The sequence below is a fragment of the Manis javanica genome, chromosome 17 (genome assembly GCF_040802235.1).
Source record: "Manis javanica isolate MJ-LG chromosome 17, MJ_LKY, whole genome shotgun sequence".
In the NCBI taxonomy this organism is placed as follows: Eukaryota; Metazoa; Chordata; class Mammalia; order Pholidota; family Manidae; genus Manis; species Manis javanica.
In genome coordinates this window covers 64327625-64355178 of record NC_133172.1, presented here as the reverse complement: position 1 = coordinate 64355178, position 27554 = coordinate 64327625, and the positions used below count along the sequence as shown (strand labels likewise).

The window sequence follows — 27554 nt, the reverse complement described above, 5'->3', positions numbered from 1 at the left end:
TGCAGGGAAGGTCTTTCGAGGAGGAAAATACAACTTCAGGAGAAAAGCTCTTTGTGCCTCTGCAGGCTCAGCATTCAACCCATGAAGACCACACAGTCCAAACCCTGCTACTTCCTGTGTGACTTTGGGCACACACGGCCTCAGCTTGCTTCAGTATAAAAGGGAAAATACCATTTAAGCATCAACTCTTATTTTCACCTGTCAAATATATTGGCGCTTTTTATGCAAAATACAGCAATTCAAAAACTTCACATGGCAGAGGTGCTGAGGGAGGTGGGAGCAGGGGCAGTGACCAGACCCTAGTGGAGAAGCAGCGATGGCTACGGGACGGGGTTCAGCACATTCCCCTCCAACCAAAGTAGCTATGGTTTTGTCTGCAACCCAACAGCTCCCAGGGCTGGAGAGTCCGGGACCCAGCCAGCCTTCGCGCTGCCCCCAAGGTATCAGCTGTTGGATTAATATCATCATATGCTTCACACCAGCACTCCAGTTCTCCAGGGAAGAGAATAACTTTTTTTTTAAATTTAGAAGCTAAAAATCACTTCAAATACTCCTCAAGGGCTTGACTGTTGCTTCTTGTTGATGATCAAGAGCAGAAAACCAAGCAGGCTGTCCCCCAAATTTTACACCTTCTGTCTGCTGTCTCCCTGGTAAACCCAGGAAATTGGTGGCAACTCAGCAGAGATTCCAAGGTCGGCACAGCCGCCGCCACCTCCCACCCTCACACTCAGGAGAAAGAGCCTAAAGAGGCGGTTACCAGTGTGACAAGGGTTCCCCACCACGAATCCCGGAGTGGAAAGACTACAGGGCGCGGTCTGCAGGCCCCCAAAGCAGAAGGCACTGGCCCCGGGTGGAGGGGGTGGAGATGGGAGAGGCGGAACGCCCCCCACCCCTCGGCCCCGCTCCCCGAAGGTAGCCATCAAGTCAAAACCCTTCTCCCCAGAGGAAAGCACGCCACCCGCAGGCAACCCTCGGAAGCAGCCCTGACGCGCAGAGTTGGTGGGTGGCTCCAGCAAGAAAGGGTGTACCCCAGCCTTGGGGCGGCTCCCAGGTCCACAGAGGGCTGGACTGGAGGGAGCAGGGGACGCCCAAGTCCAGCAGAGGGAGAAGGGGTCGAGAGGGGAAGGTTCCCGTCCCAGCATAGAGGTGGGGGGAGGGGCTCCCAATCCCGAAACGGCGGAGGGCGGGAAGGGCCTCCGGGTCCCTCGGAGAGGGAAGGCAGAGGAGGTGACGCCGGGTCCTGCAGAGGGGGTCAGGGGGAGGGAGGTCGGGAGGGGCGTAGCCCCCTCCCCGGACGTAGGCCGTCCAGCCCCCAGCCCCGCGCCGCCGCGCCGCTCCTCACCCGCGGCCCCAGGCTCCCGCCGCGCGCCCACCGTGCCGTCCCGGCGCAGCAGGATGTCCGCCGTATCCCGGAGGCGCGGCCGGCCCGGCGCGTCCCGCAGCCCGCGGCAGCCCTGGAAGCACACGGCCCACGCCTGCTCCTCGTTTATGGGCTGCTCGTACGCCTTCAGCACCTCCTCCAGGGACAGCTCCCACGGCTCGGGCCCCGCGCCCCCCGCCCGCCGCCCCGCCGCCGCGTCGCCGCTGCAGCTGCCGGCCCGGGCCATGGCCGCCCCATCATCGCCCCTGCGCGCCCGGCCGGTCTCCACGGCAGTGGGGCCCGGCTGCCGCTGCTTTGTCATCGCGGGGCGGCCCCGCCCCGCCGAGGGGCCGCAGGTGAGGGCGGGGCCGGCGGGGCCGGCAGGGCGCGGAAGGGGGCGGAGAGAGCGCAGAGCCCGGAGGAGGCGGTGCAGAACCGGGAGGAGGGGCGCAGAGAGGCGAGGAGGCGGGTGGCAAGGGAAGGGAGCGCGTGCGCAGAGCCGGGCGGAGGCGAGCAGAGCAGGGCCGCGGCAGAGGAAGGCCGGGACTAGCAGCCCCAGGGCCGAGGGGAGGGACGCTCCCGAAGGAGGCGCGCCCCCAGACGCGGGTCTCCCCGCCCCGGAGCTTCCTGCCGGCCAAACCCAGACCTCGCACGAGCTCGGCGTCCACCCTGAGCCACTCCGCAGTGACTGCTGGGCCTTGGGCGCTTTTGACGCGGGAATGAGGGTGGGGTCCGGGAAGCCTGTGGCTCGCACCCCGTCCCCCCACACGCAGACTTCACTTCAGTCTGGAGGAACAGACGAGACCCGCAAGGGCCTCTGTGGAGAGCGGACGGCAAGGTGACCTCAGGAGGTTACTATAGGGTGAGGCGGGAGGGAGACCCCAGATATGAAGCACTTACTAAATGACCCTTTCCAGAAGGAGGCACAGGTCTGCATTAAATGCTCTAGTGTCTCCATGAAGATAAACAGGGGCGGTTGACCGTTGGTCCTGCTACACTCCCCTTTGGGTGACGTGTCTGTGCCCTATCCCAGGGCAGTTCCCTCCCTTGGGCATGGGGTGGCACCCAGGCACAGAGGCACCTTATTCAGGCTAGCCCAGAGGCCTCTTCAGCCCTCGTTGTACCAGGTCAAAAGAACAGGACCAAAATGCAATTGAAACACAAATGACAGAGAGAGACAGTGGGTCCAGACCTGCACCTTCCAAGACATTAGCCAGTTAGATTTAGAATACTGGGGCTTTACTACAAATGTTAGAAGTTAGATTCTAATTATTCACCTCTTGGTATCTGCAGATTTGTCCCCTAACCATATCCAAAATAAGGAAGAAGCGTCAAGTCAGCTTTCTAGATGCCCATAGAAGCCTATTTTTTTCACCCTCAATTTACCCACCCCCACCCCCCACTAGGTGCCTAAGGGTGGCAAGGAGAGGGATTCCAACTTTGCAGACTGCAGCTCGAGGGCGGCTTTTCAGCTAATCCTGTGACACCCCCGGAAGAGGAGCCGGATCACACTTCCCACGGCAGCTACAGGCAGCAGTTCTGGTCTGGTCAGTGGGGGCTCTCTGTGCAGGAACAGGTTCCACCCATTCACCACAAATCTAAGTCAAGATAGCCATTTCCTTCCTGAGATGTGGTACTAAGGTTGGCCCAGACTCCTGATTAAAACATCTAGTCAATATTAAATCAGGCTGAGGGCTCTCCCATAAGGAGCTTGTGAGTAAACTGACAATCATCTGGGCTGCACATCCCAGCTTTTTGCAGAGGAGAAAATGAATGGCACCTGGTTAAGATGAGCATGGGGTTTATCTGAGTTGGAAATGGCGCAATTATTAAAACATTGAGCTATTTTGCCCACTGAACATCAGAATCAAGTGTAAGTCTTTCCGTAACTGTAACTTGCCACTTGGATTTTGGAAATAAAAGTTTATTTCCAGCTGTTAAAAAAGACTCAACTGAGAAGCATAGTCGGAATTAAGGTTGATCATCAATTAATTCAACTTGGAAAGCTTTGGATTTAGGTCATTTCCACAGTGATAGGATCACCTATAGTTTATTCCTAAAAACACATTCTTTATCCTTGATTTCCAGTAGATAAGGAATTCCAGGAAAAGGGATGCTATAAATCTCTGTAGGCTGCTGAGCTTAGGACAGAATAGAAAATCAGTGTAATGACTAATCTGCTAGTGCTTGGAATTGAGAATCACTTCATCAAATTATCAAACAAGCAAAGATGCTCCAAAAGTATTACTCATACGGCTTAGGTTGTTAGTTCACACATATTTGCTGAGCACCGGATATTGAGGTCTGCTGCCTGGGAGAGACTAGTGGGAAACCCAACCAGAATTCCCCTTCTTGGGAACAGCACACAAGGACACAGGGTCTGAAGGTGGGTAGGAGCTGAGGTGAATGGGGAGCCCCACTCATGATACCTGCCTTTCCCGTGCTGTGTCTGAGGCTTTGAGGGAACCAGAGATCATGTCCATTCCAAGATAATGCAATCGTAAGAGTGGACGGCTCAGGACTGCAGCTGGTCATAGATTAAACAGCTCTAGGAACTAGACGCTTGAGCATCTTTGCAGACACAGAATCTAGATTATTCTAATTTTAGGCTCCTGGAGGCCAAAAAGATTAATTGGGCCGGATCCCAAGTATGCTGTGGTTTATGGTCACAAGGCTCCAGGAGAGGCATGCAGGACTCCAGGGTCCCAGGTGGCATCGTGAGGACGTTGTGAGACAAAGATCAGGGCAAGTAAGACACATGGGCAACTGGGTTTATGACCAAAGCCAGTTTGAGAGCAAAGGCCCATGGACCCCCCCTGGATGCAGGTAGAACCACTTTACCTGTCCTGAGCGGGATGCAGGGGTTCTTTCAGCCCACACTTTACTAATTCCACTTCAGACTGAAAAACAGGTCGGGCTCTCCCAAGGGATCCATCCACACTGAGGGCAGTGAGCAACCAGGCTCCTGCTGCCATGACCGAAGGCCCTGAATGCCCTCTTTGTCGTGCTCCAGGCAGGGCTCAGAGCTCCAGGAGGAGAAGTTGAAACTCGAGAGGCCAGGGTTTTGTGCTGTAGGTCTATTTTGGGATGATGATAAAGGCCATGAATCCCAAGGGATGCCAGATAGAGGCAGCAGGCTGTGCTTTATCCCTGAAAAGCATCCCAGGACAGCTCCAAGGGAAGGGCGCGGGGACACTGCTGCAAGATTTCCAGGCTGGTCATTGAGAAGATACAGAGGCTAAATGCAGCTGGGCCTGGACAGAACGAGAGAGGAGGGGGAGATGCAGCAACAGAGGGAACACTGAGGTCCCAGACCTAAGCCAACATGACACGAGCAAACACCAGGAGATGACAGGGCAGGGGATAGTAGACAGGGCTGTCCTGTGCCACACAGGACAAGGAAAGGGGATCAGAAGTAGAGAAAATACTTGAGGATACTTTGCTAGAGCTGCTAAAACACACACAAACTTGGTGGCTTAAAACAACAGAAATTCATTTTCTTACACTTCTGGACAAAGAAGTTTGAAATCAGGGTGTCAGCAGGTCTGTGCCCCCCTCCACAGGCTGCGGGGAGGGTCCTTCTGGCTCTTCCAGCCTCTGGGACTCCAGGCATCCCTTGGATGCCCCATTGCCATTTCATTCCGATCTGCCTTCATCCTCACACTGCCTTCTCTGTCTCTCCTCTTCTGTCTCTTATGGAGACACTTGTCATTGGATTTAGGCCTCACCTCAAGGTCCTTCTAATCACATCTGCAAAGACCTGTTTCCAAATAAAGTCACATCCACAAACTCCAGGTGAGGACATGGAGGCATCTTTCTGGGGTAACCACCCAAACTGCTGGCACCTCACTGTGAGTCAAGGCCGTGCCACCAAACCAGAGCATCATGACTGTTCCTCACCAACACATATCAAAGTAAGAAAGACTGAAAAGCCAATTCTAAGGAATTTCCTGGATGAAACCATAAAAATGATCACTTCTAACAAATCTTGAACTCGAGTCCCTGAAATACACATATTTTTAATATTCTTCATCCTGGAGTCCCAGGACTTCGTGAGAGAGTCTGCAACCCCATGACTGAGGCCTCAGCAATGAAAACAAGAGTCTGGGTTTGTTCACAGCTCTCCTCAAATTGCACACCTGAATTTCCACTAGGTAAAGATCCTGTATGGCCAAAAAACAGAAAGCAAATGTTAGTGTATGTGTGGTCTTGAACCAGCAATTTCACTACTTGGAATTTTCCTAAGGCAATAAAGACAAGTCAGCAGTCCTCAAAGGTGATTGCACATCTTAAAGGTGTGTGTTCCTGAAAAGGGCATAGTTTATATGCCCACGATACGGCTTGGTAACCTCACCTAGGTACTTGTCATACAGCAGCATGAAGTAATTAAAAAGAATTTAAGAGAATGTGATCACTCCATTGCCAGAGATATCCATGAATTACTGTGGACAAAAAACACAGATTATAAAGCAGTTTACAAAGTGTTTGCAAAGGAGAACCCTGAAAGTTTACAGTGAAATACCAATGGCAGTGATTATCTCTGGATATGATCTTGGGCAAATTGGCTCTTTCACTTGTCAGTAAGCACACGTTACTACTTTTGTAACTTGGGGAAGTCCATGTTCAAAATGAATCTCCTTTCTATGCTTTGTCTGAGATGAGACATGCGGTAAGACAAAAGCCACCAGTGTGGCAATTGGAGTTCTGGTGGTTTGCATTTATGTTGAGGGGTGGAGGGCCCACCTTCTGGGCTGCTGCAGCAGGTCAGACTCACAGCTGGACCTGCTTCCCCAGCAGGACGCTTCTGTCACCTGAGACAGGTGTGTCCTCCATTCTCAGCAGGGCCAATGCAGACGCGTGTTCCGAACAGGTTGAATGTTTTCTTCTGCTGAATCAGCTCCCTCTCCTGTTTTGGGTCTTTCTAGCTAAATTCTGCTTTTTTGAAGTGGGAAGTGGTCCCTTGGCTACCAGCAACAGTCCTCCTTTAGGGTGAGGTGGGCTGACTGAGGTCCCTTTAAAAGCTGCTCAGATAGAAGGACTAGCTTGCTCTCCTGGCTTCACCTCCCACTTGATTTTGCTTTATGCAGAACAAGGCAGCCGCTTGGCCATTTCAAGCCTTCTTGAGCTCTCAGCCCCCTTTCTTCGCCGATGAGCATCTGTCTGTTGGGCAGCAGTTTTATGTTACTCCATCACTAGTAATCTAGTGCTCCTTAACTTTGGGCAAATTAAAAGAGAAAAGCTTTTCTCAGAGTAACTTAAGGCAGAGTGGAGACGGTGCTCCCCAAAGTGTAATGAGCTCCCCCCATCTCACATTACCCACAAGGGGCTAAGAGAGGAGCTGTTGGAGGTCCAGTCTCTGTCGGAGGTGCGGCCAGGGTGGTGGTGGGAGCGACTTTGACAAGGCCTGGGCTCTCGTGAGGGTCCACCTTGAGATTAAGCAGTTGCCTTTCTGAGCTGGTCTGGTCCCTGCAGCCTCTGCCATTAGAATCCACAGTCACACACGGCTGGCGGCGCACAAATGCTGAGACACCCTCGTGGGTTCTTACTTACTTGGTTTTCCTAGCCTATGAACCCACGTGTTGGTTAAGAAGAGTGTCACTGGGCCCCGAGCAGTCAGCATGGCCCACAGGCAAGCAGACAGTGCAAAGGGGGCTTCACCTCGAGGCAAAGGGGAGTGTGCCTGCAGCGGGCAGCCATCGCCGAGGCAGCCCCCGCAGTGCTCTGGAGGCTGGTGCTGCGTGGGAGGGCAACCCCTATGCGCCTGCTCTGATGTGCTCTCATGCTGTTTCCGCCTGGGTCGGGGCACAGGCTCCAGTCTGTCATCTCCAGTATCTTCTGATACCTTGAGCAACATCAAAGAATAATTAATCCTCTCAATCTTTCCTCTGTTCCTGGCCATTTCCACATAGGGATTGCCGTAAGGGCAGCGGCCCTATAACTGGACAGAAATGTCAGGAAAAAGTGAGAAATCCAGGCGCTGAGCAGGAGGGAGGGAGGCCCGCCTGGTTTGGGTCCTCTTCCTCAGGCTTGTTTCTCCCAGTGTCATGCTCTTGGGAGGGCAGAGGGCGAGGAGAAATTACCTCGAGTCAAAACCCAGGAGGCTCCTCCATGCCCTCCATGCAGGGATCTCGCACCCTGCGCCCTCTGGCCCCACAGCGTGTGATGTCTAAGAGCTTGGGCTCTGGGGTCCTGTCTCTGCTGCACAGTAGTGGAGAATGCCTCCTTTCCTGCCTGTCACTTGGAATCGCATTAATGGCCTGGGATCCTATAATGAATGTGTGTACAGGAATGTACCACTGTCTGTCACTGTAAAACACCACCCCAAGATTCAGTGGCTTAAAGTAATCGGTGTTTGGAAGGCCTGTGATGGCCACATTCCCAGGTAGGCAGGCTGCTGGCCAGGGCTGGACTGGTGGCTGGGCACCCACTGTTTTCCCCTGGCCTGGTCCTTAGGCAGGCTGGCTGAGGTGAATTCTTGTGGGCCAGAATTCTAAGCTCTGAAGCACTCTCTCCAAGCTTCTGTTCGTACCACGTTCCTTGTCTCATCAGCCCAAACTGAAGGGATGGCGAAACAGACTCCACCTCTTGACAGAGCGAGGGCTCGTGGCCAATTTTGCAGTCCTCAAAGAGGGCGACACCATATGGGTCATGCCCCACCACAGAGCCTGGGCAGTGCTTTGCCCAAGTTCATTGCCCCAAAGCTGGGTCAGGCCCTGCAGCAGTTAGCAGGATAGCTGCATAGACAAACCTGAAGAGCGGCCAGCAGCCTGCAAGGTAACACAGAGTTGGTGCTGGAGTACACCCTGCATTGCGAAGGTCTTCCTGCTGACGGATACAAACCTGGAGGCTGAGCCTGAGCTGGGTGGTGACTCAACTCTTCTAGCCCCTTAAAATGTGTGTGCTGCCCCCAACTTCTGGCACAGGGATCACGAACCCTTGTGGTTTCCTAAGTGATGAGAGCAATGGGTGCATCTTTTTTTCTAGTGAGGTGACTCTGGGTGGCTCCTGGGTAGGGGCTGGTCACCAGGAAGACCAAGCCATGATTAACATCTTGGGACTTTCAGTCCTACCCCACCTCCAGAGAGGGCACAGGGGCTGGACATAGAGCTAATGCCTATGTGAAGAAGCCTCCTTAAAATTCCAAAAGTATGGGCTTCAAGGAGCTTCTGGGTGGTGAGCATTTGCACACCCCAACTCCAGGGGGACAAAAGGTCCTGAGCCCAGGACACTCCAGACCTTGCTCACCCTGTGCATCTCTTCACCTGGCTTTTCATCTGTGGCTTTTATCATGTACTTTAATAAGCCAGTAAACAAGTTTTCCTGAGTTCTGTTAGGCAGGAAAATAGTTATGAGCTGGATGGAAAGAGAAGGCGGCCAGGAAAGTCCACTAAAAAAGACACAGAGTTAATGAGTTAAAGCTCAAAAAAGCCAAGAGCAACTTGGTCTAAAAGTCTGAATACTCCCCAGGTAAGGAAAAGTATCTCAGCACAGCCTATGTTTTCACTGTGTCAATTAGAACATACCATTTTAAGATTTATTTTAGCACCTGCTCAAAGGCCCAGCTTATTCAGGGAGAATTCTATCTTAAAGTCAAGACTGCATTTTAATTAAACAGACAGTGGCTCAGCCCACATTGGAGGCAAGGCAGACAGTCTTGATATGCTTCCAGACAGAAGCTGATATCCTGGAAAAGAATCAAGGCAGTATATTTCTTCGGTTGAGTTAAAAAAAAAAAAGGAAACTTAATGTCTTATCAAAGATAAACATTCTGAGACCATTTGGTAGGTCCACACCTGGCCCTTTGTCGCTTTCCTGAAAATCCTCAACAGCCTATAAAACCCCAGACCCCAAACCTTTCAGTATGCTTCTCTCTCTGAGGTTGTCTGCACTAAGCGCATAGGCTTTCTCTCTTTCGTTAAAACTTAAACTTTTCAAGGCGCCTCTCCCTGAGATCGCCTGCTGCACTTTTTCTTTTGGTAACTAAAACTTTTACTGTTTCATTACTGTGTCTCCGCCTTTCAAATCTTTATTGTGGTGGGGACAAGAACAGAGGAAAATACACAATGCCCCCTAACAGTTCCATGAGCTACTCTAGCAAATTAACCCAATTAACCAAAGGACACCGAAATCATTTGCTAAATTGGACTGAAGCTGTGGGTAAACTAGGGCTCCACTGCTTGGAATTGGCAACTCAAGTGGGGGTCTGACGCCATCTCCAGGTAGGTGCGTCAGAACTGAGTTGGGTTAGAAGAAACACGGGGTGTTCTCGGAGACTTGCTTGGTGCGGGGTGACTGACCCCGACCCCCCGCATTTGGCGACCAGAAGAGTAAGAAGGAAGTGCGCTGTGTGAGCAGTGAGGGAGGCTTACAGGATGAAAAATGTTTTTCCAATTCACCCTTCTGAAGAGCCAGACGACCTGGGACACCTTCCCCGCATTTTTCACCCAGCACGTGTGACCACTGGTCTAAACATATCTGACAAATCTCTCCATGCAGGAGGCAGGGAGACTTGTGTCTTGTTCCACTGCCCTGTACAATTTTTTCCCGTGGGGGGAGTCGTTCGCCGCCCTGCCCCGGCAGTGCACACACCGAGCTTGGAGGGCTCCACCCTTCTGGGCTTCAGCTGCCCAAACCTTAACAAGAAACCTGTTTCCTAGCCTCTTATGAGATGATCAGAAAAGGAGACACAGGGCAGGCCCAGGAAAATCGGCCACACTCACGTCTGGCACGGGAGGCGTGCAGGCCACGTGCGGCCGCACGGGCGCCATCAGGGCGCAGGCGCAAAGGTAGAAGGAGCGCGAGGGTGAAGTCGCCGTGCCCGGGCTTCCGGGAAGGCAGACAGCAGGGGAGGGCGTTGGGGCGGCTCCTGCGGCCCCGGCCCTGGGGCCTGAGGTGTCCGTCTGCGCGGCGCGCTCCACGGGGAGCCCCGCTCGCTCAGTTCGCAGCAGACAGAAGGAAACGGCGACCCCACCGGGTCGAGGAAAGCCAACGTGCATCCCCTCCACGAACCCAGGGCCACGGCCACTCGGCCCGCGCACGGCCTCCCCGGACTCGCGGTTGTCAGGCAGCTTCTTCAGGACCAGCTCTTGGTAGTGACCAGCGGGAGCCACGCCGGAAGGAGGCCACACGCGCTGCATCCCCATTGTCTTCCGGGTCGGGGGTCCCCTTTCCTGACCACCACCAAGACGGCCGTGGCACGAGGCCTCCACCCTAGCTGGGTGTGGCCGAGTAGCCGCCAGTCAAGGGGCGTGTTCTGCCTACCGAAGCAGTGGGTGGGTGCAAGGGCTGCAGCCAATGAGGGGCAGAGATGTCCTTAGTGCCTGAAAAGGCAGCGGGGCAGCAGCCAATGGAAGGGGAGAGTGGTCACAGCCAATGGGAGGCCAACACGGGATGAAGGAAATTGGAGGTTTCGAGGGCTGTAGCCAATGGGCATGCTTACCAGCCGTCAGCCATTTGCAGGATGGTTCCGCTATCAGCCAATAGGGAGCATGGTAGGCCAAAGGAAGGTGGGCACTCTTGGTCTCAGCTAATGAGAGGGCAGAGAGGTTTGCCGCCAATGGAGAGCAGTGCGTGCCACAGCCAATGCCCGCTCTCGCCAGGCTGCAACCAGTGGGAGAGCAGCGCGGGTCGCAGCCAGTGGAAGGGCTGTTCTGTCCATAGCAAATGGGCGGGCAGCGGATGGACGGGTGGTGCGGACCGCACGCAATGGGAGGGCAGCGCTGTCCGTAGGAAGTGGGCGGGCAGACCCAGCCTCAGCCAATTGGCGGGCGCTGGTGGGCGGTGCAGACTACAACCAATGCAAAGGCGGCTCTCTCCGCAGAAAAAGGGCAGGAGGCTCAGGCAACAGCCAATGGGCTGGCGGCGCGGGCTGGATGTCGCTAGTCGCCCGAGGAACTTCGTTGTCGGCATGTCAGGTCCGGGGGCTTCGGCCACCGCTTGCGATCCTGGGCCGCGGGGCCGCAGGCAGAGCTGGGCTGAGCTGCTGGGTAGGTGGGCTCTGGGACCGCGGCCTGGCCGTCTCTCCGAAGTGGGGCTTCGGGGCAGCGCGCGCGGACAGCCTCACCGAAAGAAGTTGCCTCTGGGCGCCGTGTTGGCCCCGCTGCCCACAGCTCCGGCGCAGCGCAGGCTCGCCTGGTGTCCCGGGGCCCCGCCTGCCCCGGCGTTCCTCAGGTCCCGCCGTGTCCCTCGTCTTTCCCGACGTGCACGGGTGGGGCGCCAGCCCTCCTTTCGTAGAATATGTTCAGTGTTTTCTCACGATTAGATTGAGGTTTGCGTTTCTGGCAGGAATCCCACGACACAACGCGTTCCCGGGTGCATCTCGTGGGGGTCCCGTTAGTCAGTGTCCCTTTCAGGTGTTCTAAGTGTTACAATGGAACCTGGTTTCCCCCTCAGCGGGAAGGGTCAAGAGACAAAAACTGGATGCGGGCGGGGAGCAGCAGCTGCGGGAGTCCGCCGTGCGCCTCCTCATGCGCCATCTGAGCCTGGATGACCTTATGCTGGAGGTAAGAGGGGAGCGGGTTTTGGCCTCTGTAGGCAGGGTTAGGCTGTTTGAGCTCCGCAAGACATGATCTTCAGGAACCGACGTGGGAAGCGTCAGGGGCGACTGGCAGAGCACCTGTTAATTGCTGACTAAGTGAGGGAAAAATTGGGAAAGGCACCCTTTTACAAGTAAAAGAAGTTCAAACATGAATTCAGTAACTCTCAAAAGGCTTTTTAATAACTTCCACTTTTTAAGATGTTTTGCCTCAAAATACTTGAGAAGAGCGCGGTAGGCAGACATTGTGCCCACACAGTTGTGGTTCTTTGTGCTCGGTGTTCTAGGTGGAAGGCACCCCACGTCAAGAGCTCTGTCTCAGCCAGCCGAGCGGTCAGGACAGCCCTGAGGCCTGTGCCCCCCTCACTAGCTCGCTCCTAGGTAAGCTGGGGCTTCGTTTTCTTCACTGAGTTGCAGAAGAGCTTTATGCAAAGTGACCCCCATTTGCTTAGGATAAGCGGTTGAATTTCCCCCGGGAACCGCTTCCACTTAGGTCGCCATGGCCTAGTCACGTGTTGGTGACTGAGTTCGGGTAAGTTGCGAGGCTGATGTTTAACACCGTGTCTGGCTCAGCGTGGGCCTCAGTGCAATTCTGAGAAACAACCAAAGTGTCTCTTTGGAAAACATGGGACAGTAAGATGCCCTCATCCATGGAAGCAAGCAGTGAAAGCAGCCTGTGCCGGGTGGGGAGGGCCAGCAGGAAACACGTGCTTGGAGGTGTACCCGCCCCCCACCAACAATTGGAGAATATGCAAAACAGGAAATAACAAGAAATAAGTTATTTTCTGGTTACTTGCATTTTTATTACACTAATTTCAAAAATGTTAACTAACGACTTGTTTTAAGTCTCTTTTAAAATTATCTCAATAGGCTTACCTTGACAACGGATTGCTATAGTCATTGGCAAATGATACTAATTTTCACAAATTATGCAGCACTGTTCGTTCCAGGGAACCAAGCTCAGACACACACTTTCTTGTGTGGAGATTTGGATGAATGTGTAAGAGTTTACGTAAGAAGCTCAATCTTGGCTGCAGAAATATAAACACACCGTTAATTTGTGAATTTTTTAGTGGTTTTCCTGCTGCATATAGTGGCTACCATACTTATTCATGCTTATGTAAAAAAGATAACAGCCTTGTAAATAAAAACAAATAAACTTTCCCATGGAAACAATTTGGAAATAAAAGGCTAGAAAAAGTACTTTCTGTCTCTCTGCCATGAATTATTTGATCACAGTAATTGATAAATTCTAATTGTGTTGTGGAATCTTAGTAACGACTGTTAAGTGTTTTCACTTACATACTGGTGTGTGTTTCCAGAGCTTTAAATGTAATAGGCACATGCTATAGCTTCCTATTTAAAAAGATACTAAGCTTTGGAAGTCATGTTAGAAAACAGTTTGCTTGTAAGCATTATCTGTTCCCAGACTGCTGGCGTTTCCCCTCACTGAGTGCAGACTAAAAGCTGGTTGCCCAGGGGGCTGATGGCTGCCATTTGGCAGCATCCAGGTTCCACCTGGAGCCCCAGGACAAGCACACCTGTGGCCTGTGTGGCCCCCCTGTGCATGTCACAGTACTGGGAAACCTGACCCAGTTTCCACTTAAACCTCAATGTAAAGTCAAAGGGAGCCATCTGTCTGTGATGCTGAAGTGATCAGGAAAACAGGAGTTCCCTTGGATCTCGCTATAGTTCTCAATTATTGTGCTCCTCCGGGAAGAGTTGGTGAAATTCTTAGACTATATCTGCCAAGTTTTCTCTGTGTCACACAAAACACACAAACATGTATGTCCAGCTGGGCTCCGGACACTGCCCCTGCTTATCTTGTGAGCTGTTTCAGTTCTAAAACACTCTTAATTTCGTGCCTCATGTTTTTCCCTTGGGACCTATCTTCCCTCTCCAAAGGCAGCTTTCTGAGGTGCTACAATTTAGGAGGCACTTAAATGACCAGTCTTCTGTCAGATTTTGTAGTGCCTTCCACGATCGTTTGTCTCCAGGCTCTGCACTGCGGGATCAGGCCTCTCGACTGGGGGTTCCAGTGGCTGTCCTGTCCAGCCGGACAGTAGCCGCAAGCTTGGTGCAGGTCTGTGAGGTGGATGGTGAGCCTTCCCCCCGGGTGCTGCTGACGGCGGAGCAGAGGGTGAGGCGCCCACAGATCAGGGACCCCTGCTACTTGTTGCCTTAAGGTGTTTGGGAAAACGGGATATTTCTTTAATATCATTTCAGATATTCACCTGCTTTTTAAAAAAGTTTAACATCTCTTTGCAGGGAAAGCTGTCTCACTTGTTAACGATTGCACAGTATTTATTAGCACAGAGTCTGCTCTCCCGTGGCTTCCTTTGTCAAGAACTGTGGAAAGTGCAGGTAAGTCTGACCCCACAACACTGGCTCCAGGGGCCTTAAAAGACTAGAAAAAGCATTTCCTCTCTCTCTGCCATGAATTATTTGATCACAGTAATTGATGTGAGTGGAGCTGGTAGAATCCCGAGGTGTTTTTAGGAATTCCATCAAGCATCTCCTAGGTTACAGATAGTCGGAGGGAGCACCTTGCTAGCCATGTCTGTCAAACATCCCCCCATCATTTGTGATACTTATTAGAATGTACCACAGAAACTTAGTGTTCTGCCTTCTTAGGTGAGTCATGAACAAGTTTCCAGGGCAGTTAAGGGAACTAGAAAAATGTAATTTAAAATTATTCTTAGTTTTTTTATTTTTACTTTATTTTTGAAGCATTTTGAACTCAGCAGGCTTACAGACTTTTGAATAGGTGGAAGAACTCACAGTGACTGCTGGGTCATTAAATGAGGTCAATGAGAACACAGGAAAAGGGGGGGGACAGCCAAGGGATGGTACCCTGGCTTCCCCCTCTTACCCAGCATGTGTCTCAGAATTCAGTGGGTTTGTCAGGTATGGGCATGGTCCCTACACTCAGGAGTGACCACGGAGGTTGGGGAAGGGGCCACTAAATGCATGCCGGGTGCAGTGGTACAGGTGTCCACAGATAAATAGAGAAGAGTGAGTGCTTGTGTCTGACTGGACAGCTAGGAAAGGCTTCACAGAGTCGCTGGTGGTCGCTGGCATTGAAGGGAGAGCATGAATCAGCCGAAGGGAGTGGGCTGAGGACACAGGCAGTGGGAGGGGGAGCGGACGGGCACCCGAGGAGGGTACTGGATGTCGGCTCTGGAAGGGAGGGCCTTACTGGGGAAGGATGGATGGGGGAGGCGAGGTCACAACAAGCCTGGGCCATGTCAGAGGGTCTGAAGTTTGTCTTGAAAGCTGGGAAGAGCCACTGAGGGTTCTAAAGAAGAGAATAGGTTGATGTGTCATGTTCCTACTTTAGGGTCTTGTGTCAGCCACGGTGGAGAAAGGCCTCGAAGTGGGCAGGGTGCAAATCTCAGCGTGTGAAGAGTGGCATGGGTTGGGAGGAGGGAGAGGTGAGGTGGTAACGGTGTGTCTGAGGCTTGATGGGCTTTAAAACTATAGTGAATAATACATGCTGCAATGGCTATTACTCCACTTTAATTTTTGATAGAACATGGTGATTAAGAATACAGGCTGAGCATTTTATAGGAATATCTGTACATGAAGGACTCATAGCACTGTCATTTTCTTCAGAAATCTCTGTTGCTTGAAGCTGTGTGGCATCTTCATCTACAAAACATTGTGAGCCTCCAAGAGCTGCTGGAAAGGTACCAATGAGGTTTCATGTTGCTTTAGATTACAAAAATGAATCATGTAATATTAGTCTAGCTTGATTTATTTGTATATCAAAGCTAAAAAATCATCTAAGGAAACCACTACTTTATTATTTAAGGAGAATATTTGTTATAACTGATGTCATTATCATGCACAGATTTGGTGATATTTTCTTTGTATAAGATAAATCATGTGGTACAATAGTTTTGAATCCTTAAAAAGGTGAATAAGGTTGATAGAATGTGTGGAACTACTTTTCTTCTCCCCTGAAATCCCACCAAGAGTCAGAATGGGATTTTATAAAAAGGCAGAACCCCATAAGGATGGATGAGTATAGGAGAGGAGAAAACAAAAACAAGGTTTTGGAGGCAGATAAACCAGCGGTCACTGACTCGGCAAATGAGATAGACTTGTCCTTAGCCAACTGTGGAAAGAAGAGAACCAATCCAGTTTCTTCCTAAGACTCAGGAATGGATAGCACCTCTAAGGAGAGGGTGGGGTGGAGGGGCCCAGGTAGAACCGAGGGGGCGTTGGGACCCCTACACTGATCACCACCCTTGCTCTAGGTCGCCAGGCAGTGTTCCTCCCCTGGCCGAACACAGGCTGAAGGCTTATGTATAATTTCTGGTTGGGAAACCAGGGGGTGTCTAGTTTGAGCAATTCAAAAACAGCTGAAAATGCCATATTGAATACATGGGTCACATCTGGATTTAAAAAAAGTTGGATCTTTACCTTACACCAAAAAAAATGCCACACAAATCAAAGAAAGGGAAAAATTGAGATTTAAAAAGTACTAGAAGAAATCACATAAGAATGTTTTTGTAATCTTGACATGTGGAAGGCCAAAATAGGATACAAATCCCAGAAGTTAGAAAAGAAAAGATTAAGGAACGTATGTGAAAAACATTGCCTAATATATGCATCTAGTGTCAGTACCAAAAAAATATATGAAGCAAAAAGTGACAGAATTAAAGGGGAAGACAGATGTCTCCAAGTGATGGAGCCTTCAGCAGTGCACTTTGCGGGCTGGAAAGGCAGCCTGCCAGATGAGCGGTGAGGACGGCACCGCAGCCAGCCTGGCCTGACTGGCACCTAGAGAGTGCAGCCCAGCAGTAGCCGAGTACACGTTCTTAAGTGCGGAGCAATCTCCAGGACAGCATAGGGTTCAGGCTATAAAACAAGTTGGGGTAAATTTAAAAGGGTTGAGGCCATGCCCTGAAAGTTCTCCAGCCACAAAGGAACTTAGAGTCAACAACAGAAGGAAATTGGGAAACCCATACTATCTGGAAATTAAGCAATGTACTTTTAAATAATCAGTGGGTCAAAGAAAAAAATCACAAGGGAAATCAGAAAATGCCTTGAGACAAATACAAATGAAAACGATGTGCCAGAATTTATGGGATGCACCCAAAGGACTGCTTAGAGGGAAATTTCATAGGTGTTAGAAAAAAAAATCTCATATCAGTGATCTAAGCTTTGATCTTAAGAAACTAGAGAAGAACAAACTAAACCCAAAGCAGAAGGAAGAGCAAAGGATCAGTAGAAATCAGTGAAATGGAAAACAAACCATAGAGAAGATTGATGAAGCCAAAAATTGGTTCTTTGAAAAACTGACAAAATTGATGAACCAAGAAAAAAAGGCACAAATGATCCAAATCAGAGACGAAAGAAGGGATATCACTGTTGACCTTATGGAAGTTAATTGCAAATTGTCTGATGAGAACCTAGTGTCTGGAATAAGTAACTTATACCTTAACAGTAAAAAGACAGTCCTGTTAAGAGTGGATAAAGGATTTCAGTAGACATTTCTCTACAGAAGATACACAAATGGCCAAATATGAAAAGATGCTGCACACCATTAGTCACCAGGGAAATGCCAGTCTGATAGGGGAGACAGGGGGGCCCCTCGCTACCCCTGCTACTGGATTAGAGTTTTCAGACCTAACCCTGACCCTTGGTGGCAGCCTGTGGCCTGTTGCTGCTACTGTCTGTCTGCTTTGTCTTTGATTATTACTACTGAACTTTTTTTCCCCTGGACAATGGTAAGCTGCTCCAAATACATAAACCATCTGAAAATCATCATTTTTGATGTCAGTAGCAGCTGTCCCAGGTGCCCCTTGTGTGCCACTGGCCCTGTTGTGACTTCTTGGAGTCAGGAGGCTCTGGCAGTCCTGCTTGACCCACTGGCCCACGTTTCCTAATGAACAAATGTGAGAGAGCCGGCGGTGGGGCAGGGTGAGCTGTGTGCCTGTGTCCCCAGCCAGGCCAACATGCAGGCTGTGGTGGCGTGGCTCTTCAGGGACCTGCGCCTTCTGTGTGAGCAGATAGAAGCGTCCTGCCAACATGCCGACATCGCCAGGACCATGCTTTCTGGTAAGCTCCTGACAGGTGGAGTCTTCGGTAAAATGTGTGTAAGTCAGTGGGGAATGAATGCTTCCCTACATCCTTGGGGTGGACATCTAGCATGAAACCATCTCAGTCCCTGCCTGTCACTGGATTGCATTTAACTCGAATTGTGTAGAAATCTTGGTGAGTTTGCCTGTCCACCTGTTGTGTTGTGGGGGCCCATAGCTGGTGTGTTAAGAATGAAGTCTGAACTGTGACCTGCTGATGGGGCATAGGGCAGTGTCATCTACACGGTGGCAGGCAGCTCCCCCAGCATCCAGGCTCCCACTTTGGGGAAGGGAAACCCCATGGCCATTTTGATTGAAGGAACAGCTTCTGTGTACCCACACAAAAAGGGGGCAGTCACAAGAGGGATTGCTTGCCCCCCAGAAGTGAAGGGTGCGGTGGCCCGAGGAGGCAGTCCTCCCTCAGGTCATGAGCAAGGAGGGTGCAGAGTGTGGGGTTCCAGGACCTCCTGCTTACAAGGTGGTTCGGGCCCCAGTCACTGGTGTGTCATGGGCTCAGCTCTGATTATTGTAATAGATGCTCCAGGAAAAGCAGAGGGGGAACTTGTGGTGGGCACCCTAAACTCTGGTCCTCATCTAGGTGTCCAGACTTGGGGTGTGAGTGGGGTTGTCATGCTAAAAACAGCCATTCCCTCGTCTCGCCCATGGACTTCGGGTGCCCTTCCCTTGCAGGGTCTCTGGCTCTCTGAGCCAGCAGACCCCTCCTATTGCCAGCAGTCCCTAAGGAATGAAATTTGAAACAAATAATGGAAAATTAGATGAGAAGCAGTGTTCCATACAGTGTGTGCATTTTTTTCCTGCAGAAGAGGTGTTCCTTGTTCCTAAAACTTTCTTGGAGACATTAGCTACTTAGGATCTCTGATCCTTGATCTGGCCTCAGTTTAACTTGATGATCAGACAGAAACTCTTTTTAAGTTTAGGCCTCTTGATCCTAACCTTTCCAGAAGGCACGAGTCCCCCTCCTGCCCTGGGTGCAGCTCTCCCTGCTCCTCTCTGACTGTTCTCTGCCCACGTGCAGACTGGCTGGAGAGATGTCCACAGGAAACCCTGGGAAGCTACTTGATTGTTTTAAGAGAAAAAAATCCTTACTATAAACTTGATGGGTTATAAGTACCCCTCCTTTTCAAGTAGAAAGGCAGAAAGAAAGCCCCAACTCAGGCAGGGCTGGTGGGCTGGCTCGGCTAGTGCCTGTGGGTGGCAGTCGGTGGGGAGCCCCCCATGCAGGGCCCCCATCCTGTCCTTGGCCCCTGAGCAGTCTGTGATTCACGGCGGTTTGATGGCCACAGTGTAGGTAGACATTGTGGCTTTCTGGCTTTCAGATTTTGTGCAAATGTTTATTTTGAGGGGATTTAAGAAACCCTTGGATCTGAGAGGAAATGGGGAGCCTGACCGGATGCCTCAGGTAGGGAGTGTGGTGGAATGGGCCTCCCTGTGGTGAACCACCCCCTCCCAGGCAGCCCCTCCTGGGGTATCAGCAGTATTGGTGGGGGGGTGGGGGGGGCCACCCCGCCCTGCCCCAGCAGGATGCAGCGGGTGGTAGAAAGAGGCATTTCCCAGGCCCTGAAGGATCAGGGCCTTCACTGCCCAGAACCCGGCTTGTACCTTGAGACCAGAGGGACAGGTGGCCGCAGTTGTGCCTGGAACTGCACAGCATGCTGTTCGTGGGAGCGGAGTGTCCCAGGAAGTTTCCAGAAAGCCCGCCTTTCTGCTGGGCGCCTCCTGTAGGGGATAATGCATGTCTGTACCAAAGAGGAAGCTAGAGAGGCGGCCCCTTCGTGGCATCCATTTTTGCATTTGCGTTAAGACAGCTGATGCCGCGTGTCCTAGTGACTGAGACTTGCCTCTGTTTGGCAGGTGGCTGCTGCCCTGCTCCAGAAGATGCTGCTGTGTGAGTTGGCCTCCCCTTCCATGCTGGGAATGACGCCCGTTCTTGGGAAGTGCGATGGCTGAGGAGGGATGGTTTCTTGTCCGCATATTTTGATTGACTTCAAAGGCTTGAGTTTGGAGGGCTTGGGCCCTCTGGGGTTTGGGAGGCCTGTGAGGGCCAGGACCGGGGTCTGAGGTGCTGACGGGCCTCCACCAAGCTGATGTCTGTCCTGTCTTCCCACTGCTCCAGTTGCCCTTGAGGCTTTGGCTGCCGGCTTGCAGGAGGGGTCCCCAGCGCACAGGGCCGTGAAGTGCTGGTGAGTCCCTGGGTGCCTGGGGGCGTGCTCATCAGGAGTTCTGGGTATTTGAAGCACTGCTGAGGTATCAGCTGACTCCTGCCTCTGAAAACATCCTGGGGAACCACCAGAGACCCTGGGCTCCGTCCCCTCCAAAGGCAGGGCAGAAGGTGGCCCCCTGTCTGCAGGATCCTGTGCCTCATGGTCTGAGGGGATGAGGCCTCTAAGCCCAGACTCCTGAGGGTCGTGGGGCACTCCACCAGCCCTTTCCCGCCTTTGTGGCTTTCAGAGACCTCCATCTGCCTCCCACTGAGCCAGGCCAGCAGGCAAGTTTCTGCCGCACCGTCTTTCTCTCTTGGCTCTGGAGGCACTTGTCATCTGGACACCGGTGTGTCAGGGTTATTTCAGAGCAGCGTGTGGTGAGGCCAGCCTGGAGGGGGCCTCTTTTGGGAAGCCAGGAGAATCCCAAGCCCTTTAAGTCTCCCATTGTTAGTTATGCTGGCTGCCTGCCCCACAGTCACTTTGTCGTTGCCGGATGTGCCATAGGTTCAGCACTTCCCTGAGCGGTGGGTCGTTTGCTGCAGGGTTCTCAACTTCAGGTATTTTCATAGCAGGCTGGCGAGATTGCTCAGACTCGTGTCCTGAGGGCCAGGTGACAGAGGCTGGTGACTTTGTTTCTTTCTGAACATTTTAATTAGTGCCACACTTCCAGTAAAATGACACTTTCCCTTTACAGCCTGGCCCCACCCCACATCACTGTCCCTCACACGCAGTCTGGGGCAGTTCTTGGAACCGCTGGGCCCTTGATTTTCTCCCTTGTAGGATCAGTGTGGTACCAACCCTGACTCTGACCCCTTCGTCCTCCTGACCTGAGTGACCTGCTCCTCGCCTGCCTTCCTGTGTGTACCAGGCACTGTGCTCCACTTGGCCTGACCTTTCTCCACTTTATGATTCCTACTTCCCAGGTGGGGAGTCCAGGCCCTGCGATGGCCTCCTGGGCTCCCTGTGGTCTTCCTGCTCTGTCCTCAATGGTGTCTTCACCCTCATTTTCTTTCTTGTTGAAACTGCTTATTCAGGCTCTATTTCAAGTGTATGCCTGGCAGAGAAAGCGCTCAGTCTTCCAGAAGGCGGGCTGGGGGCCTATGCCGCTTTGCTGGAGGAATAGCCTTTGAGAAGCTGATTCCTGGATGTGACATGCTTCTCAGAGGCACCTCCCTGAGACCCGCCGCCTCTGGGTCCGCAGGTTTGGCGTGTTGGGTGAGCGCACACTTTGCGGAGCACTCCCGACAGACTCTCCCAAGAGGTTCTTCAGCCACACGCTGACCCAGGTCCTCACCCACAGGCCTGTGCTGAAAGGTGGGTCCTGGCCAGCGCGCTGGGGGGGCCTGGGCCCTGGACGTTCATCACTAAAGCCTTTCCACTGAAAGTTACATGGTCTGGTGAGGAAAACAGTTAAAGAGGCGTGGAGAGACGTCACCCAAGTAGAAACCCTCTGACAGAGCCTTCCTCATGCTCTTTTCTGAACAGGTTTTGGAAAAGAGTCGTGAGGGTGAACTCCAAGGCTCTGTTGTGATGCATTAGAAGCATTTTCTTAAAGAGATAATGTTTCCCTAAAAGGGTTTGGCGCTACTATGTCCTACCAGTGGCCCATCCCGTAAACCCTTGGGTGGGACTCCAGGCAGGCCGCTCTGCCCTGAACCGAGGGCTTGGCCACCTGCAATGCCCCCTCTCTAGCCACGTCCAGCAGAGTCCTTGCTGACTGCTGCTGGCTGTGTCAGCTTAAGAGCAGTAAGGCTGAAATGTATTCAGTGGATTGGAAAATAGAGCAAATAAGACGAAGGACTGCCAGTAGTGACTGGGCTGAAGACATGGACATTTGATGACGTAGGAAATGGTTGGCCAAGAAGGAAAAGGTGAACTTCACGGATAATTGAGAAGATGCAGATTAAGCAATGTGTTCGACACAGAGGCCGTAGTCCACAGCTTTTTGACGATTACTTACTTGATATTTTTGTCTGTTTTTCCTCTTGAAGTTTCAGATGCCATTCAGATGCAACGGGAATGGAGCTTTGCGAGGACCCACCCTCTGCTCACAGGCCTATACCGCAGGGTGAGTGCGACCATGGCTCTGGCACTGCAACACACACAGCTGGCCACCTGCTTCTGTGCAGCCCCTGCCCACTGGTCAGAGCGAGAATTCTCTCTGGCGAGCACTGACCCGTTGGGCTCCATGCCCCTGGCAAGTGGGTGGGAGGCGAGGGCGTGGCTGCCCAGTGTGCGGTGGCTTTGTCAGCTGTGGACACTTCTGTTCCAGCTTCTTGTGATCCTGAGTCCAGAGGAACTGGTTGGCCGTTTACAGGAAGTTCTGGAGACACATGCGGTGAACTGGCAACATGTGCTGGCCTGCGTGTCTACCCTGGTGGTCTGCTCACCGGAAGCCCAGTCCCTGGTGACAGGTGTGCCTGTAGGGGCTGTGGGAGTCTGAGCATGTGCTTGGGGGTCTGTGCGCTGTCAGCCCATAGGTAGAACCACTGTGTACCTCTCCGTGAGGATAAAAGTCCTTTCTTGCCTGCCAGTGGCTCCCGTGTCTGAGCCCTCCGTGGCCTCTCCCACGGCACCGCTGCTGCTCTGGGCACATGTGCACAGCCTTGCACGGTCGGAGTCAGTGTGCTCTGACTGCCACCCCACACTGGAGTCGGGATCTGAACCAGAGCCCCTGGGGACAAGCAGGATGTGCACATCTTACTTCACTGCCAGCTGTCGGTTTTTCCCGCCTAGATTGGGTGGCCCGGCTGCTGGCCCGCGCTTTTGAGAGCTACAGCCTGGACAGCATGGCCGCTGCGTTCCTGGTCGCGCGTCAGGCTGCACTGGAGGGGCCCCCCGCATTCCTGTCGTATGCGGATTGGTTCCAGGTGAGCTGCTTCGGCTGGCGGCCCTTGTAAGAATGCCTCGGGGCAGACACGGCCTACGGACATCCCCTGCCAGGCTATGCCTCCCCTGTGCCGCCCCTCAGCCGCCTTGTCAGACCTCCCTCCTCTCTTAGAAGAAAAGGAAATCAGGTGGGAGAGAGGGAGACTGCGGGGCGCCTGCGCCAGCCAGCTGCAGGGAGCCCCAGGGGCACGTGGAGGCCTACCAGAGTGTGCAGTGAGTCTGTTTGTGCAGCTGTCCCTAGACCTGCCTGACCCAGCCCCTGAGGGGCGCTGGGAGCTGGGGCTGTGCCTGGTGGGGCGTGTTCTGGAGATCTGCTGTGAAGGCCAGGTGTGTGCATATGTGTCATTTGAAAAGCTCTGATTCTCTGTCAGGGTTTCGGGTTCTGCCACCACCCACCTGGTTGGACGAGGTGTTGCTTTGCAGAGAGCTCGCCTTCCTGCATTTCACAAGGGCAGCTGCAGGTGCTCAGGGGCCAGGCCCCCACCTCTGCCTAGGTGCGGCTGGGCTGTGGCCATTTCTCAGCCGTGAGTTCCCTGAAGCATCTCATCCCATTGTGCTCAGCTAGCCCTGGGTACACATGGTCCTGGCAGTGTCCCAGTTAGGCGCTTGGCGGTCCTGCTTGCACACTATGCCTACCGTGCCTGCCTAGAGACTGGGTCACAAGCAGGTGGCTCGGCGGGAGGAACACCTGTTGTGCTACATTGAGGGCTGTTCTTGGTTTTGTTTTTCCCTTTTACCTTTTTAACTCAACATTATTGAGGTATAATTTACGCAAAATGCACCTACTCTAAGAGAATGGCTGCATTTTGACGGGTGTCTATGTGTATGTTCAATGTTTGAACATCTACTTTAATCTTTAGCTTCAAAAACGTTAATGCCACTAGACCAATGTGTATTGTGGTGATGGCTTATCTGTTACAATAGGTTCTTAGATATAATTTTTCTAATGACAAAAGCAACTGCCTTTGTCCTGGAGTGACACTCAGTGATGTAACCCCAGATCTGGGGGCTGTGCTTTAGACACTTTATAAACACTCTGGATGACCATAGGGCCCCTTTGGTGGTTCACTGCCGTGCCCGTGTCCCAGTGTCATCGAGGCTCAGTGTTCATGTAGACGGGGGAGGAAGGAGCGAGCCCAGGTGCCTGTGTGGGAGGGGGAGGCGGGACACAAGCCTCTCACCCAGGGCCTCTGTGCCCTCTGTCTGTGCTGTCACGGAGTCATGCGCTCACTGGGAAGGAAGAGCAGGGGCCTCAGGGTGACTTGCCCCAGGGGCAGAGAGGCTCTGCTGGTGGTGGGCCTGCTGGGGGTGGTGCCCAGGCCCCTGGCGCAGTCAGACGGCCTCGTCCCTGGGGCATCTGCTCTGCTGCAGCGGCAGGCCACCCACCTGGCTGCCTCCCTGCCGCGACCTGCTTGCCTCTCCGCCCCCGGAATGCGGGTGTTTGCCGCAGGCGGGGCCTCGTTCGGGGCTAACGGGTCTCGTCTCTGAGGGTCCCAGAGATGCCATAGTTACTGTTTGCTATGGAAACACATTTTTAATCATTTTCAAAAATAGCCTCTCAGCCCATTCCTTCAGTGAAGGCCCAGCCACGAGCGAACGGCTGGGTTCTCTTGCCTCAGAGCAGGTGACAGCTGGCGGCCGCGGCTCACACCCTTCTCCCTCCAGGCCTCCTTCGGCGGCACGAGGCACTGCCACGGCGGCGGGAAGGCTCTGGCCTTCCTCTTCCAGTTCCTGTCAGGCCTCGTGCCCGTGGAGGCCCCCCGATACTTGCAGGTGAGAGCTGACCTTCCCTGGGCAGCACACAGCCAGGAGACCGTGTTTGCGGCAGTGAACGGCAGCCTCGCGGGAGGGCAGAAGTGCTGGTCCCTGCGCAGGGGCGTGGGGCGAGGCGGGAAAGGCCGCCGTCGGCAGCAGGCGCCATCCCATCCCACTGTTGTTCTTTAAAACGGATGTATTTTTATACTGAAAGTAAAGAATCTGGAAGGATATACTCCCAAACTGCCAGTACCATTACCGCCAGGAGTGGGAGGCTTTATGCACTAGTACAGAGTCTACAGTTCTGACAACACGTTTGTGTGACTCTCCTCATCAGACAGTGCCTTCCCGTAGCATAACCACAGTACATACATGTGGCACACGAAGAGGAGGACTAGAAAGCCGTGTGCCCATCATGGGCTGAAGCCTCAACACACAGGTCCACGCTGCTGTGCCTTCTCAGCCCACCCCACATGCTCAGCCCCTTGCCCCCCGGGGACTGGGTGCAGCGGGCAGTGCTGCAGACAGGGATGCCTCCAGATCAGAGGTGTGAGCACCTCCCCTCCAAGGAGTGAGAAGGGTCACGGCCAGGGCCTGGTAGCTGAGGGGCGCGCTCTCCTTATGTCCTCCGCACCCTCCAGCAGGACTGTCTGGCTCCTGCCCATGGCCCCTGGCTGGTTCTCTGGCCTTGTGTCAGTGCAAATGCAGGTTTTGGAAGCAGACTTGCCATCTGCCCACATGCCACGGCAGTGCCCACGCGAGGTAGTCCCATGCTGCTGTCTGTCCGCAGGTGCACATTCTCCACCCGCCACTGGTTCCAGGCAAGTGCCGCCGCCTCCTCACAGACTATGTCACGCTGGCCAAGACCCGGCTGGCTGACCTCAAGGCAAGTCCGCCCTCCCCACACCCACTTCCTCGCCTTTCCCTGTGGGCCAGCACCTGGCTGGGTACTCATGCTCTCACCTGTGTCTCTGCAGGTTTCTATAGAAAACATGGGTCTCTATGAGGACTTGTCTTCAGCCAAGGATGTCAGAGAGGTAACAGCACCTTGGGGCCTCTCCCTATATGTTCAGCAAAGCCAGTCTGGTTTCCTGGGACTCTGACTTGAGCCCTGGAGCCTTTTCTGTTTATCAGCTGGAGGGGGGCGTCCCCGAGGTGCTCGTTCTGTGATGTTCCACGCTGTCGAGAGCAGGGGCAAGGGGAGGCTCTGTGCGGAGGGGGGCTTGCTTTGTAGATGTTCACATGGGTTTGAATAGAAAAGGTCTGTGCAGTGGGTGGGGGGTGTTGTTTGAGGAATTACAGAGATTTCCAAGTGTTCAGTATATTTTATGTAAACCAAATGTCAGATGGCTATAGGGTGTGTGTATATATTTTTAAGACCCTTTTACTTAAAAGTCATGTGTTACTGGAGAGTCCTTAGCGCTGCTGTTAAAAGTGTTGAAGGTTTAATAATATTTGATGCAGTTTTCCGGTTAAGATTATTGCTGTTCATAAGTTCTGTTTCCTTTTTTTTAACTCAAAAATTAAGTCTCTGCTCCTTTCTGTCGGAAAGTCTTCCTTTGGAACCGTGTGCTCTCCTAGAGCAGCTGAAAGGAGTGAGCGGTGTGTGCAGAGCCCGAGGCTGTGCGCTGCTGGACCTGACTCCCCGAGGCCAGGAGGCGGCACTGACCCCATCGTTGGGGTGGCTGGTGTCGGGGAGTTCCAGGGCTCCCTTGCTGTGCTTGGAAGGCAGGACCGTGGCCATGTGGGACAGGCTGATGGTGCCCTGTTTGTGTCTTTTGCTTGAACCTGCCCTTCTCTCCTCCCTGTATGGAGCTAGCCCCATAGCCAAGCGCTCCAGGATGTCGAGAAGGCCACTGTGGTGTTTGAACACACAGGGAAAATTCCCGCCACCGTTATGGAAGCCAGGTAGGATCTGCTGCCTGGAGCCATCCCCACAACTATCTCAGAGCCACATGGAGCAGGGTGATCGTGTCTGTGGGCAGACAGGAGTCAGTGTAAATGTCCCAACAAGGGTCCTGCAGCCCAGCGGTATGGCACCCACACTGTTAGGGGAACAAGATGGGGCCCATGCTTAGCAGCAATGATTTGCATGAATGCTTCCCTGGGGCCAGGTAGAGCCAGCACAGGGGGCTGAAGAGCAGAATCTTATTGAATTTGGTTGATGCCAAAACATCTTTTGAATTCTGGTTGCTGCCACTGTGGGACAGCTTTCTTAGACATTGCTTCTGAGAAATGTGAAGTGACCCCAGCAGCCCCAAGGAGAATGCCCCCAGTGGACTTGAAGGGACCCTTGTGGCCCTGGATTAACCCAGATTCCATTCCGTGGCCGTGCCAGGGCTGAGATTCATCCGGATTCCCTGGGACACATCCTTTACACTGCACAGACCACCCTTTGCATGAAGTGTCCTAAAACAGTGAACAGTAAGACTTAACACATGTGACATAACTTGATTCCCAGAAATGAGACAGCCCCATGGGGCTACTCTCGGATGCAGATGTTTCCATGGTGGGCATTTGAGGCCCACCAAGCGCCTAGCTGTGAGCCTGCTCTTCTTCTTTGCAGCATATTCCGAAGACCCTACTACTTATCTCACTTCCTCCCTGCCCTGCTCACACCGCGAGTGGTCCGTACGCATCCTTTTAATCTTGGGGCTGATTTGGCAGAGGGGACGTTCCTGTTGGCTTCTCACTCGAGCCCCACA

General features: G+C 52.9%; 2 protein-coding genes across 8 annotated transcripts in view; one reads left to right on the top strand and one right to left on the bottom strand.

Moving 5' to 3' along the window:
- The window catches only part of SPIRE2 (spire type actin nucleation factor 2), a 39209-nt gene extending 28595 nt beyond the window's left edge, over window positions 1-10614 (bottom strand). For 3 of the 4 annotated variants that reach the window (XM_036993899.2, XM_036993901.2, XM_036993900.2), the window contains exon 1: window positions 1343-1699. In XM_036993899.2, coding sequence (XP_036849794.2) covers window positions 1343-1682 — 340 coding nt within the window. In that variant the 5' untranslated portion in view covers window positions 1683-1699. Of the gene's footprint in view, window positions 1-1342; window positions 1700-4201; window positions 4615-10080 lie in introns of those variants that run through there. The other variant, XM_036993902.2, reaches the window with a different exon arrangement.
- A 564-nt stretch (window positions 10615-11178) lies between these two features.
- Window positions 11179-27554, top strand: part of FANCA (FA complementation group A) — a 40499-nt gene continuing 24123 nt past the window's right edge. For 2 of the 4 annotated variants that reach the window (XR_012126964.1, XR_001853397.3), the window contains exons 1-19: window positions 11188-11346; window positions 11753-11862; window positions 12182-12275; window positions 13892-14034; window positions 14163-14258; window positions 15510-15583; window positions 17851-17963; window positions 19321-19403; window positions 19856-19889; window positions 20118-20184; window positions 21407-21519; window positions 22197-22273; window positions 22478-22619; window positions 22942-23075; window positions 24760-24867; window positions 25640-25735; window positions 25827-25886; window positions 26669-26757; window positions 27416-27476. Coding sequence is in view for 2 of the 4 variants with exons in the window: in XM_017662213.3 (XP_017517702.3) it covers window positions 11211-11346; window positions 11753-11862; window positions 12182-12275; window positions 13892-14034; window positions 14163-14258; window positions 15510-15583; window positions 17851-17963; window positions 19321-19403; window positions 19856-19889; window positions 20118-20184; window positions 21407-21519; window positions 22197-22273; window positions 22478-22619; window positions 22942-23075; window positions 24760-24867; window positions 25640-25735; window positions 25827-25886; window positions 26669-26757; window positions 27416-27476 (1830 nt within the window). In the remaining 2 variants the exon portion in view is untranslated. The other 2 variants (XM_017662213.3, XM_036993895.2) reach the window with 2 other exon arrangements.